Source organism: Mandrillus leucophaeus, unplaced genomic scaffold (assembly GCF_000951045.1).
Source record: "Mandrillus leucophaeus isolate KB7577 unplaced genomic scaffold, Mleu.le_1.0 Scaffold2, whole genome shotgun sequence".
Lineage (NCBI taxonomy): Eukaryota > Metazoa > Chordata > Mammalia > Primates > Cercopithecidae > Mandrillus > Mandrillus leucophaeus.
Window position 1 is genome coordinate 10102241 of NW_012102031.1, and position 14756 is coordinate 10116996.

Below are 14756 nucleotides of genomic sequence, written 5' to 3' on the forward strand. Positions count from 1 at the left end.
CAATCGTTTATTTATCTGTGCCTTCATTGTCCTATCATCCTTTTCTCCCAATATTTGAGAATCTCAATTTTCAACTCATTTTTCAAGACCAAATTTAAGGTTTATTTCCTCCAGACATCTCTATCTGATTGTTATCCCTCCTTTCTTATCACTCCCCTTTAATTGTCCTTCTACTGGACCACTGCTATACATATCTCAACCAACCAAGGGCTGAAAACACTTGAAAAAAAAAAATCAGATGGTTGCATCTATATTGAACATGTATAGACTTTCTTGTCATTCCCAAAACAACACAACTGTTTACGTAATTTTTACACTGTATTAGATGTTAGAAGTAATCTAGAGATGATTTAAAGTATACAGGAGGTTGCGCGTAGATTATATGCAATATGGCACCATTTTATATCAAGACTTGAGCATCTTTGGATTTTGATATCCAAGAGGGGTCCTGTAACCAGTACCCCACAGACTCCGAGGATGGCTGTACTTGGAATTTATCACAGTGCAGTTTCATACCATTTTATAATTAGAGATGTGGTAGCCAGTTTCCAAGATGGCACCCAGTAATTCCCACCTCCTAGCATTCATTCACTCCCATGTCTAGTCCCTTCCCACATTGCATAAACTTACCTGTATAACCGGTAAGACATTGCAGGAATGATGCCATGTTCCTTCTGAGGCCAAGTCTTCAAAATAACCTTCCCTCCACCTTGCTGTCTTTGGGACCTCACTTTGGGGAAAACCAGCCAGCATGTGGTAAAGACTCTCAAGCAGCCTTCTGGAGTGGTCCATGTGGCAAAAACCTGAGCCTTCTTATTGACAGCTGGCATCACCTGCCAGGCACGTATGTGGGAGCCAGCATAGAATTAGATCTTACATCCCAGAACGAGTATTCAGATGACTGCAACCTCATGAGGAATCCTAAGAACCACCCCCAGCGAATACACTCCCAGATTCCTGACACACGGAAACCATTTGAGTTTATAACTGTTGCTGTTTTAAGCTGCTGCATTTTGAGGTAACTTGTTGTGCAGTCCTGGATACTGAATATCCGCTAGACCACAGACTCCTTGAGAACATCAGCCATGTTTCCTTCATCATGGACCCTGGTCCCTCATCCTCCTCAGTACCTGCCCCATATTAAGGTGTTCCATAAATGTCCCATTAAATGATCTCAACTGAGCTAAACTGGAGTTTCTCTGTGCTGCCAAGGATGACTACTCACAAATGCAGATGACTTTTTGTTTGTTTGTTTTGAGATGGAGTCTTGCTTTTTGCCCAGGCTGGAGTGCAGTGGCTCTATCTCAGCTTACCGCAACCTCCACTTCCTGGGTTCAAGTGATTCTCCTGCCTCAACCTCCCAAGTAGCTGAGATTACAGGCATCTGCCACCACACCTAGCTAATTTTTGTGTTTTTAGTAGAGATGGAGTTTCACCATGTTGACCAGGCTGGTCTTGAACTCCTGACCTCAGGTGATCTGTCTGCCTCGGCCTCCCAAAGTGGTGGGATTACAGGTGTGCGACAGCAGATGCCTTTAAAGAGGTGAATATTGTCTTTTGCTCTTATTATCATCAGTCATAATATTAACAGTTAACAATAGCCATTGCTTATATATAGCGCCAGAATTCTCACAATCCCATGGAATATGTGCTGTAAGTAGCCCCATTTTACAGATGAAAACTGAGGTACATAGAGGTTTAACTGCTTGCCCAGAATGACCCAGACAGTGAATGATGGAGCCAGTATTCAAACCCAGACAGTCTCCAGAGTATGTGTTGTTAACCATTTTATTTTATTTTATTTTTTATTTTATTTTATTTTATTTCTATTTATTTATTTATTTTGAGACAAAGTCTCACTCTGTCACCCAGGCTGGAGTGCAGTGTTGCAATCTCAGCTCACTGCAGCCTCCACCTCCTGGGCTCAAGTGATTCTCCTGCCTCAGCCTCCCAAGTAGCTGAGATTACAGGCGTGCGCCACTATGCCCAGCTAATTTTTGCATTTTTAGTAGAGATGGGGGTGTACCATGTTGGCCAGGCTGGTCTTGAACTCCTGACCTCAAGTGATCCACGCACCTTGGCCTCCCAAAGTGCTGGGATTAATGGCATGTGTCATGAACCATTTTAAACACTCATATTGAGCCCTTATGTGGCAAGCATTGTGCTAGACACCATGATTCTACTACCTCATTTAATGCTTTTTCAAACCTCATGCAATGTGTATTGTTTTCTCTGTTTTATGGGTGGGGAGATTGAGACTTAGGTGAGTTTGCCAGGCTGGTTATGGTAGAGTCAGGATTCAGAATTGGGCCACACAGACTCCAAAGCTCGTGCTCATTTCACGATCTTCTTCCAAGGCATCCGCCAGTGTTTCTGTCCTAGCATCTTAAGCCCCACCCCACTTCTATTTCTTAACAATTATACTCTGAACATATAGGTTGGTTGCCAAGACAACCACTCAGAAACAACATGAAAGGCAAATGACTTTTCAAACATTTTGCAGCTGGGATGACTTCTTTTTTTAATTTTTTAAAATATGTCAAGGTGATTTGCAGTCCACAGCAAAATGTTAATATGGGTAAGCAATCTGTTTTGAGCAAAAAATATTTCCAGTATGGTAGAGGGGAGCTTACAGATTACAAATATAGTAACACATTAGGAAGGAAGCAGGATATTCTACTATTACCCTTTTTACAGGTGAGAAAATTAAGACCTGGAGAGATTTGGAAGCCAGGAATGCCCAGCTCTGAAGACATTGTACCTAATTATCTGAAAAACTGCTTGGAGAATGAAAATTTGTCTGGATGGAGGCAGAGGCTCAGTCCTGACCCTACAGTAAATCAGAAGAGTGAAGAGCACATCTGAATAGGCCAGGGCCAGTGGGAAAAGAGGGGAAGAGAGAAACACATCATTTCAGAGTAGAGTATCTAGGACTGGAGGACTGAAAGTTGAGGTAAGGAAAAGGACCCCCAAACTTTGGGTACTAAATAATATACAACCCTTAAGCTTGTTAGGAGGAGTTTAAATAGGCCAGCCCATATAAAGGTCTTGCCACAATGCCTGACACCTAGTATGTGCTAGGCGTATTTTCTATTATTATCTTGACTAGGGTATCTCAATGACTCCTGGAAATCCACATCTTGAAGAAGGAATGAGCATCATTTCCTGACAAAACCAGCCTCTTTTCCTGTCTTTCCCTTATTTATCAAAGGTCAGAAATGTGTCATCACCATTGAGACATGGCTTTCCTCCATCCCCTGTGTTTTGGACAGTCACCGTTAGAGGTGAGGTGTGTCCACTGTCTAGTCCTCTGCCTCCATGCTCATACTGCTAATCTGGTCAACTTTTCTGTGGACCACCTGACATCAGATCTACCCTAGAATCACCTGCACCGCCTCATAGGTGCTCCCCTTTGGGTCTACCTGGTAATTGGCAGCTTCTTCAGGAAGGCAAATTTCCCTTGGAAAGCATCCCCCACCCCCCAGTTTACATAAAACCCTTAAAACCTGGCGTTGCCTGTGCTCCCTTTACGTAAGTGAATTAGGTGATAATCTTGGGCATGACTGCATTTTTGCTGATTGGAGTTTAGACCATGCTGCTTAGAATTATTAACAGCCATTGCAAGGATAATGATCTGCCCCTTAGAATAAACTAACTCTCATTTTTATTATCTTTTTAATTACATGAACCCTTTGGCGTGTTGATAATGATGAACAACATGGTGGGTTATTACTCTGCCAGGTGTTGTCTTCTGTATGGGATGCTCTTGGGGAAATCTGCGTGGTGCTCTCCAGGTTTCCTCAGCCTGCCTTTGAGGGTGCTCTTCTCTCCGTTGAGCCCATGATGTAAGAAGTTCCTGGTTGGACTGAAGTGTGTTGCGGCGTGGAAATGAGATTAATACCGGTGTGGATTGCATGAAGAGACTGCCCCAGAAGGTTGCATGGCTAATCACTCCCATGCACTTTTCCCCCTCCTCAAACCCAAAGTGTGCTGTCCAGTTTTTGGAGATCTACCAGAGGGAGGGACTTTATATTTTCCAGATTTCAGCCTGTGATTTTTTCTTTCTTTCTTTTTTTTTTTTTTTTTTTTTTTTTTTTTTTTTTTTTGAGATGGAGTCTTGCTCTGTCACCAGGCTGGGGTGCATTGGCGCTGTCTTGGCTCACTGCAAGCTCCGCCTCCTGAGTTCAAGCAGTTCTCCTGCCTCAGCCTCCTGAGTAACTGGGACTTCAGGAGCCCGCCACCATGCCGAAGTAATTTCTGTATTTTTAGTAGAAACGGGGTTTCACCATGTTGGCCAGGATGGTCTCGATATCTTGACCTCATGATCTGCCCGCCTCGTTTTTTACAGAAACATGGGACAAGGTGATAAGTAGCTTATTTCCCGTGACAAAACCATCTGCATTCCTGACTTCCCCTTTACTTTCAAAGGTACCAGAATTTGCTGCTTTTATCATGCCCCAAATTCTGAGTCACCTGAACTTGGGTATTGCTGATAGGCATTCACTGAGAGAGGAGAAATGGGCTTGGCGGAGACCTGTTGCTTGCTCAGCATGAGGCTGGATCCTACACCTTCTCCTGTGAATACCGTAACATTGTAGGCCCCCCTTTTCCAGATGAGAAAACTAAGACTCAAGGAGGTTAAGTGAGTTACCTGAGGTCACACAGCTCATTAAAAGTGGAACCAGTTCTATGGCCCAGGCTTCGGGGCTCAACAAACTGTGCCTCTTCCATGCACTGTACTGACCCTGGATTTTAGCAATCGTGAACATTTCTGCTCCTAGGTGAGGAAAATGTCAGAGGAAAATGAACTCAGGCCTGGCTGACTCCATAGTCATGCACATTCATCAAACAGTTTTTGAGTAATTACTATGTTGTTACCACAGTAAAAAAGACATTGTCCCTGCCTCAAGGAGTTTCAGTCAAGTGCAGGAGAGGGGCATGGAAAATTGAACCCAGCAGGATAACATGCTGTGCTAGAGGAAGGGAAACAGCTTGCTTCTTGCTTTGGGAGCCCCTAATCCAGCCTGGGGCTGTGGGGGTGGTGGTGGCTGGAAGGCAGTGATTTCTAAGTTGAGACTTGGAGGAGGAGAGTATGGACGGAGGTGGGGGAAGCGTGTGCTAGATATCACGCTGTCTCTAAGAGGCTGAGCTATTCGTAATAAATGTACCTGCTTCTTACCACACGTTCTTTCCCCTCCACAAAATTTCTTAATTTTCCACCTTTTCCTGGGGCTTTCTTTCTGAATACAAACTCATCCCATTGCCTCCTTTATGACTAATTGAACACTCGGACTTAATTGATTATGCATTAAGTTGGGGACTTGGAGCGACATTCAGGACTGGGCTCATGTTGAGATTAATTTATTCCTGTAGTCTTCCTGTTTTGCAGTGTAACTGAGTGCCTCACATGCGTGTTAAAAATAAAACGGAGAGTCAGGGCAATCTAATTAGACAGCTTAACCCATCACTCTGGTGTTCAGTCCTCACCCAGCTCTCCTGCTTTGATGGTAACCAAAATAGATGAGTAAGTTAATCAAAGGTCTGATTAAATAGCACAGCCCTGCAGCATGGACTGATGATTGCCAAGCCTCAGTTCAGGCAGATTGTTAGAGGAGAGAGGAGGCTGAGCTGAGCCCCAAAGGCCAGGGCTTTCATGAGGAAGATGTTTACAAAGCATATGGGAGGGAATTCCTCACTGAGTCCTCGGATCCTACCGTGATGGCTAGTCAGGAATCTCACTCCAAAGGAAGGATAATGTAGTTTGGGGAAAGCAAATTGTGACTCTTAGAGCTTTGCATCTTGCTTGCTGTGGGATTGTAGACAAATCGCCTGCCTTCCTATGCCTGCCTGCCATCCATCATCCATCCGTCTGTTCATCCATCATCCATCCATCCATCCATTCATCCATCATCCATTCATCCATCCATCCGTCTATCCATCCATTCATCCATCATCCATCCATCCATCCATCATCCATTCATCCATCCATTCATCCGTCCATTCATCCATCATCCATCCATCCATCCATTTATCCATCATCCATCCATCCATCCATTCATCCATCATCCATTCATCCATCCATCCATCCATCATCCATTAATCCATCCATTCATCCATCATCCATCCATCCATCATCCATCCATCCATCCATCCATCCATCCATCCATCCATCCATCCGTCTGTTCCAGAAATGTGTTTTGTACCCATTATATACAAGACATTGTGCTTTTTTTTTTTTTTTGAGACAGAGTTTCACTTTTGTTGCCCAGGCTGGAGTACAATGGTGTGATCTCTGCTCAATGCAACCTCTGCCTCCCAGGTTCCAGCGATTCTCCTGCCTGAGCCTCCCGAGTAGCTGGGATTACAGGTGTGTGCCACCACACCTGGCTAATTTTGTATTTTTAGTAGAGACGGCATTTCTCCATGTTGTTCAGGCTGGTCTCAAGCTCCTGACCTCAGGTGATGCACCTGCCTCAGCCTCCTAAAATTCTGGGATTACAGGCGTGAGCCACTGCACCCGGCCAAGGCATTATGCTTTGATTTTGTTGTTGTCATTTAATTTGTCCTTGTGTTAACGGTATGACTCTGTTGGTTGTGTGAGTTTTTTCCTTCTAGGTACTCTCTTGCCCTAACCTTCACTTTATGCTCCATGAGGCTGATGCATAAAGCATCTCTAATTTCACTTTCGCTCTGGTTCCCATTAGGGTTGACCAGAGGGCTGCCCTCCCGGGATACTGGTGGGCAGGAGGAGAGTGACATTGAGATGTTTTTTTCCTGTTCTGGCTTATGGGTTGCCACAGGTAGGCTGTGTCCCTCTGCTGAAGGTCACTGCCTCAGCCAGGTGGCCTTACTCATACAGCAGTTCTCTCTGGATTCCAGCATCTGTTGGCCTAGACCCTTTTGGCCTTGGGGTAGTAATGGCCCCAAGTACTCTTCCCGTCCTCTAGTAACTGCACAGTTCTTGTTAAACTGCTTCTAATTCTGCATATACTTAGATTAAGTAGTCCTTTTATTAAATCTTCCTTAGATTCCCCAGGAGAGTGTGCTGTTTCCACCCACACCCTGCATGATAGGATGAAGTAAGTGTAGCAACAAGGATGGAGCTGGAGGCCATTATCCTAAGCGAGCTAACTCAGAAGCAGAAAATCAAATATCACACTTTCTCACTTACAGGTGGAAGCTAAACAATAGGCATACATGGATACAAAGTTGGAAATAATAGACACTGGGGTCTCCAAAAGAAGAAAGGGTGAGAGCTGGGTAAGGGGTGAAAAATTGCCTGCTGGATACAATGTTCAACATTCAGGTGACAGGTGTACTGGAAGTCCAGTCTCCACCATTACACAGTGTACTCATGTAACAAACATGCGTGTGTACCCCCAGAATCTAAACTTAAAAATTTTTTTAAAAAGGAGGGCTGACCTTTATAAGTAGCAGAAACTCAGACAAGCTGAGCAAACCTGTCCAAGGTGACATGGCGATTAAGTGATGATACTAGAATCTAAATCCAGGCATGTCTGACTCTGCCACCTCGGTTTTTTGCTCTCCTGCATACATCCTGGAGACCCTTACCTTCATCAGGAAGTACTGGAAGAGGCATTGATATCTAAATACTTGGAATAAGATAGAGGGATCAGGAAGAAGGGTGGATACCAGGCCCTTGAGTCCTTTAATATATTTTAATTTTTATACCACCGTGTGAAGTGGGCATCATCTCCATTTTACTAACTTTTAAAATGAGCAACTACTTTTAAAAGAAAAACTAAGTAACCACATTGTTTTCAAACATGTCAGTCTGGTGATGATGGGAAAACAGGCACACAGGAGGCCAATTTAGGGAAGCTATGAGATAGGCTCCCCATGCTGACTCATGAGACCCATTCCATCTCTGAAACACACTCCATTTTACAGATAAAGAAACCAAAGCTTAGAGAGATCAAATGCTCTGTGGGGCTAGAGCCCAGATTTGAACTCCTGTCCTTTTTCCCCTCCTCCATGATGCCTGGGTGTAAGGTGACAGGGTCTCATACACAGAGTTAGGGATGCTTTTTCTTGAAACTGATGAGAAGTGAAGCCAGTGGACTTCCTGGGTCGAGTGGGGACTTGGAGAACTTTTGTGTCTAGCTAAAGGATTGTAAGTGCACCAATCAGCACTCTGTAAAAACACACCAATCAGCGCTTTGTGTCTAGCTAAAGGATTGTAAGTGTACCAATCAGCACTCTGTAAAAACACACCAATCAGCACTTTGTGTCTAGCTAAAGGATTGTAAGTGCACCAATCAGCACTCTGTAAAAACACACCAATCAGCGCTTTGTGTCTAGCTAAAGGATTGTAAGTGTACCAATCAGCACTCTGTAAAAACACACCAATCAGCACTTTGTGTCTAGCTAAAGGATTGTAAGTGCACCAATCAGCACTCTGTAAAAACGCACCAATCAGCACTCTGTGTCTAGCTAAAGGATTGTAAATGCACCAATCAGCACTCTGTAAAATCACACCAATCATTGCTCTGTGTCTAGCTAAAGGATTGTAAACACACCATTCAGCACTCTGTAAAATGGACCAATCAGCAGGATGTGGGCGGGGACAAATAAGGGAATAAAAGCTGGCCACCGCAGCCAGCAGCGGCATCCTGCTCGGGTTCCCTTCCAAGCTGTGGAAGCTTTGTTCTTTCGTTCTTCACAATAAATCTTGCTGTTGCTCACTCTTTGGGTCTGCACCCCCTTTAAGAGCTGTGCCACTCACCGCAAAGGTCTGCAGCTTCATTCTTAAAGTCAGCAAGACCAAGAACCCACCAGAAAGAACCAACTCCAGACACAATGGGATGTCTTGCTGCTATTTTTTCTTTCTCTGCATAAAATGTGGGTGAATGTGTTTCATTTGGTTTGATTACACATAGTTGCTTTTAAGTAAAAGCAGTTTTAAAGCTTATTTTTTTCCCCTTTAACATCATATGTAGGTTTTTAGAAACTACATCTTAATCCACTTTGTTTTAAACAATTACATAGGATGCTATCAGAAAAAAAAAAAAGAGTATCATGTCTGAATTAATTGTTCCATTTTGGGGCATTTTGATGGCTGCCCTTTGGTAACATGGTAATGAACATCTTTGATGTCTTAAACAAAATTTTTAAATCTGAATTTTTTAACGAACATCTCCTCAACATGGTCAAAGGTAAGGTCAAAGGAGATGAATATTTTTTGGAATCCTCGTAAGGTGGCCATATTCCCCATTTTAAAGGGTTCTATTAAAAGGGTTACCCTCTTGAAAATAAGTGTACTTTGGCTCCCATGGAAACTCCCCACAGCAGCCAGGTTGGGGCCTCTGCCCACGATGATCTTCATAAATGACTATGCATATATGAGAGCTTTCATCACACTGGTGCTTTTATTTTTATCCTTGCCTTTGGACACAAAATGGCACCCATGTGTGTGCCTCGCTGATGACTCTGCCCATCTGCGAGCCATTGATTGTTCCATTATATTATGTGAGGATCATAATGTCAGTGCTCCATGGGTGGTTCATTTATGTTCTATGTGTGTGTCCTCTATTGCTGTCAGGTGAAGAGTGTCGCATGATGACTAGGTCCTCCTTGTGGGTTTATCTGAGAATAAAGAGAAGGCAGCAGTAGCAATCTATTCAATTACAGTTTTAAAAGAATAAGCATAAGCTTTAACAATACCATTACCCACTAATCTTTAATGACACATAAATGGAATATGATTTAAAGAAATATATGTACATAGGAACAATTCGATATTGGTTGCAAAAGAATATGTAATGGGATTCCATTTTTGGACCTTTATGTTTTTGCATATCCTTTTTTTCTCTAGTGGATCTATTTTATTTCTATAATAACAAAAGTTTTATTTAAAAATCTCAACATAGGATTTGCAGTAATAATTATTTCACAACTATTACTTTTCCTCTCCCTTAATTCAGATACATTTTCCTCCAGAAAACTTCACATGTCAAAATGCAAATTATATAAATCTTTAAAAGAAAACTCATTCATTTATTCAACAAATTTGTATTGGATACTTTTTGTGCTAGGCCCTATTTATGATGTTTAAGCAAAGAATTAATATAGCGATTTCTCTTTTTTTCCCTTTCTCCAACTCCCTCTCTGCCTTGTTCTGTCTAGTCTGAAGTTTCCTGGATCCCCAATAAACATTACTCTGGGATTTATGGTCTGATGAAGCTTGTGCTGACCAAGACTCTTCCTGCCAACCTGGAGAGAGTCATCGTCCTTGACACGGATATCACCTTTGCCACCGACATTGCAGAGCTGTGGGCTGTGTTCCACAAGTTCAAAGGTAATGGTAGCCCATTTGCTTCTTCCCGATATCCTTGTAGGTATCAGCTTGCCAAGAATAGAGGTTGATTCTTTAAAAAAGGTGAGGTCACCTCAAATGAGGTCGTGCTAATGCGGTGGGTAAGGAATTACAAATATGGTTCAATATCCGCTCTGCTTGGATTTGAAAAATAACAGAGTAAAACAGAAACGTGTTTACATTTCTTTAGTAAATGAAGATTTTTTAACAGATGAATATCAAATGTGTGTATTTCGTATGCAGATAGTGGAGTGTTCACATACTGGTGTCGGGACGTGCGTTCATTGTTTTCTTTTTGTCCACGGATAGTCTAATTGCCAGGAAAGCCTGTGAGGTAGTAGAGATGAGTATTGATTCCAGAGTTTTTGAAAATGTTCTTACAGCTTTTGCTTTCATTAACGTTGTGGTTTATCATTTTAAGGAGATGTATGTGTTTGGCTTTACAAGACATTCTGTCTAGTCTGGTGGGTTTCTTTATAGCTATCATTGTAACTCTCGTCACAGCCTCGAGGTATAGGAAAGTACCTAGTGGGAAATCGTGAGCTCGGTAGGTGTATTAACTGTGGCATGGATATGTGAGAGAAGTGGCAGGTTAGCACAAATCTCAGGCTGTTATTTTAATACCCCTCTCCCAGCTGTCTTTTTTAAAATTATATGATTTTAAAAATTCTTCTCTATTGGATGAGTACATTGAGAAAGAAATTCGACAGTGAAACTTTTGCTTTTTTTTTTTTTTTTTAATTGCACACTGGCCCCTTCTGTGTTTAAAATGCCTTCTGCCATTCCTGTTAGCTCCATATGCTATGAAAGCAAGATACTACTTAATGATTTTAAATCTCAGCATTTTCATAAATCACAGGATATTCCTGTTGGTTTCTGTTTCTATTCACGAACAGAGAGTGAACTTCCTTGCCTGCCCCGGTCACTCCCTGCTTCCTTCTCAGGGCGTCTGAGCTCTGGGCTAATTGAGGAAAGTCTTCACCAAATCATGGGAATGACATTGTGATCCCCGGGACCCTTTCCCTTACCGGGATCAAAATTTACTTTTCTTATTCATGTCAGTAGTGACACTGGCAATGACCTCATTTAGGACACCTGTTGAAACTGAGTATGTCACAGCTCTCTAATCTTCATAGAACGCGTGGACGTGTCCTTTTGTTTCATAAAGAAAGAAACGGAAGCTCAGAAGGATGCAGGCTTTTCCCAGAGTTGAGATCAGAGTGCCCGTGTCTTGGCTTCCATCTGCTGCCCTTTTCAAGTTCCCCTATCGCGTCTGCTTTGTTTTCCTCTTTGTGATCACAGGGAACTCACGAGGGGCAGTTTTTCTATAATTACATGGTGTTTTATTCATTTCTTTATGCTGATGTTGAGTGTTCAGTGATGCATTTCTTCAACCGGCGTTTATTGCATCCCTACTGGGTGTCAAGCACTATGGCTGGCTCTGCAAATAAGGAGATGAGTAATGAGGGCGCAGTGAGAGTTGTCACCTTTCCTAGAGGGGGTTAGAGAAGGTAGCTGGGAAGGTGTCACGGAGGAGCTCCTAATTGTGCTCTGTCTCATCGGGTGAGAATGGTGGTCGTATGCACTAGACTCCCACATTCTCCTTTGGGAATAAAGACCTTATTACCCCAGCTGCTGGGAGTAGTCCCTGCAGAAGGGGCTCCCCAGCATCGGCCCTTTTTGCAGTTGCCTTAGTTGAAGTGAGTGGCCATGCCTGTGGCCACACCCCTTCCCGGGACGCCACACGTCGTGGAATGACTGATGGACATGAGATCCTGCGGGATCATCTGCTACACTCAGAGACTGCCTCACAGGTCGATTTTCCCCTCTGCCCAGTCCTGCTTTCCCCGTCCCTTTCATAGGTGCTGTTCTCAAGAGCTCTCTCTAATAAACCTCTTGTATGCTGACTTCCATCTCAGAGTCTCTTTCCAAAAATACGCCACCTGCACCATGCAGTTAGAGCTGTAAGTCTCTGTTGGATAAGTATAACCACCATGGTCACCAGAACAGGTCATCAGAAATTGTAGAGCTGTAGCTAGGAAATCACGTTTATTCTCTTGCAGCTTGCAATGGCTATAGTGCTAGTGGAGCTCTATAGCCAATAACAACATGAATTATCATGGTTATTTTAAATATGCTGATATCATCCATTCAAGGCAAGGCACCAGAGCTCTTGCTGCTCCCCTAGCTGGCCCAAGGACTTGACTTGGAGGATTGTCAGATTCAAGGCAGCTCCTGGGGCTGAGCAGGGTATATGGGCCAAGGTCAGGACAGGGACAAGGTAAATTTGAATGCAAGGAGCTGAGTTAATGGGCTGCATTTTATTTGTTCGTTCTTTTGTTGGTTTATTTCTAGCATTTGGTAGGCCCCCACTGTGAAGAGGAATACATTAGAGGCTGTTGTTACCTAAAGCTGTTGAGAACACAGCACCTGCCTTCAAGGAACTCAATAACAAGGCAGAGTGCATTGCGTGTTTATCTATCACCAGCAAAGGAGTACAAAACATCAGAGGTTTTCCCATGCCCACCCTGATTTTTCTGGAAAAGTACAGAGATGAAAAGAAAATAAGTAAGCTCATCTCTTCTCCATATGTCCCTATTTTGTATCACTTTCGTATGTGTGTGATCGTTTTTCTAAAGCGAACTATCAGAAGCCAGGTCATGGAATAGGAAGAAAGCCTGTTAGGCCCATAAATGTAGAATGTTCCGATCCGAGAGTGTCCTTCATAAAGGCAATTGTCGTTGACATCTTTCCCTGTAAACAGTTGGCGTGATGTTGATACAATGTGGCCTGGCTAATTTTTCTCTCTGAGAACACCTGGTTGTTTGGGGCTGCAGTGGCTCTTGGTCAGATCACACGTAGACTAGATTCCTTTGTGGCGCGCTGTGAAAGCCCCTTGTTCCTAAATTCATTACTGGGAGAATTACGAAGAAGCCTTTTTAAGGACTTAGACCCATCCTCAGCCTCTACCAGAAGAAGCCTCTTAGAGATGTCCCCATCTTCCCTGAGTTCGACTTCAGCTAAGTAGCAGATACTTCCCTCCCATGTCAGTGGTTTGCACCTTTCCCCAGCCTGCATCAGCAGCTGGAAGATTTTCAGAACCACCCATTCTTAGCAGAAAGAATCAGACATACCCTTATTGGCCAGGTTCAGGAGCCACCCATTCAGTCAGTATTTACTGAGCTCCTAGGTGCCAGATAGTTTTATAACTGTTGGGACTATTGCAAGAATAAGACTGTTTGGAGAGCCCCTAGCTACACTGGGGTGCAAGTACCAGAGTGGCTAGCAGCCCTGTCCTAACAGAAAATTCAGGGGAGCTGGACGTGGGTATGGTATGCTTCTCACGAGATACATCTGGTGTACCTGGCAGGGGTCCCTCACGTGGGAAATGTATTTTTATAGGCAGATGTCCTTGTAGCTCTTGTCTGATGTGTGTTCAGTTTATACTTGTCTGACCACCAACTACTCTGCCACTGGGAACCTGACCTTGTCCTCTCCCTGGCATACCAGGGAAAACCGGCCTGGGGCAGCCCCTGGTTCTTCAATGGAAAGTGCAAATTCAGCACCCCCTTACAATGGAAACAAGTTCAAAGACTTTTTACCTCTTCTTTTTTTTTTTTTTTTTTTGATACAAAGTCTCACTCTATCACCCAGGCTGGCGTGCAGTGGCGCGATCTCGATCTCGGCTCACTACAGCCTCCACCTCCTGGGTTCAAGTGATTCTTCTGCCTCAGCCTCCCGAGTAACTGGGATTACAGGTGCACGCCACCACACCTGGCTAATTTTGTGTTGTTAGTAGAGACAGGGTTTCACCATGTTGGCCGGGCTGGTCTTTGACTTCTGACCTCAAGTGATCCACCTGCCTCCGTCTCCCAAAGTGCTGGGATTACAGGCGTGAGCCACTATGCCTGGCCGATTTTTTACTTTCAAATCCTGAGCAGGGAACACGCAGTGGATCAGGAGGGCAGTCCTCCGTCCGTGGTCACACGAGGCAGGAACGAAGAGTCAGGCACAGAGAGACACCTAGCTGTAGATTAAGCAAATAGGGTGTGGGTCACTGTGAATTCAAGGGCAAATGCCTGAATATTCCATTTAAAGAAAGTGGGAAAAGTTGGCCGGGCCCGGTGACTCATGCCAGTAATTCCAGCACTTCGGAAGGTCAAGGTGGGCGGATCATCTGAGGTTGAGAGTTCAAGACCAGCCTGACCAACATGGAGAAACCCCATCTCTACTAAAAATACAAAATTAGCCAGACATGGTGGCGCATGCCTGTAATCCCAGCTACTGTGGAGGCTGGGGCAGGAGAATCGCTTGAAACCAGGTGGCAGAGGTTGCGGTGAGCCGAGATCGTGCCATTGCACTCCAGCCTGGGCAACAAGAGTGAAACTCCGTCTCAAAAAAAAAAAAAAGAAAAGAGAAA

General features: G+C 43.8%; 1 protein-coding gene across 3 annotated transcripts in view; it reads left to right on the forward strand.

Annotated features, from left to right (window-relative positions):
• The window catches only part of LARGE (like-glycosyltransferase), a 692738-nt gene that overhangs the window by 381628 nt on the left and 296354 nt on the right, over nucleotides 1–14756 (forward strand). For all 3 annotated transcript variants that reach the window (XM_011978982.1, XM_011978983.1, XM_011978984.1), the window contains exon 6: nucleotides 10147–10318. In XM_011978982.1, coding sequence (XP_011834372.1) covers nucleotides 10147–10318 — 172 coding nt within the window. The remainder of the gene's footprint in view (nucleotides 1–10146; nucleotides 10319–14756) is intronic.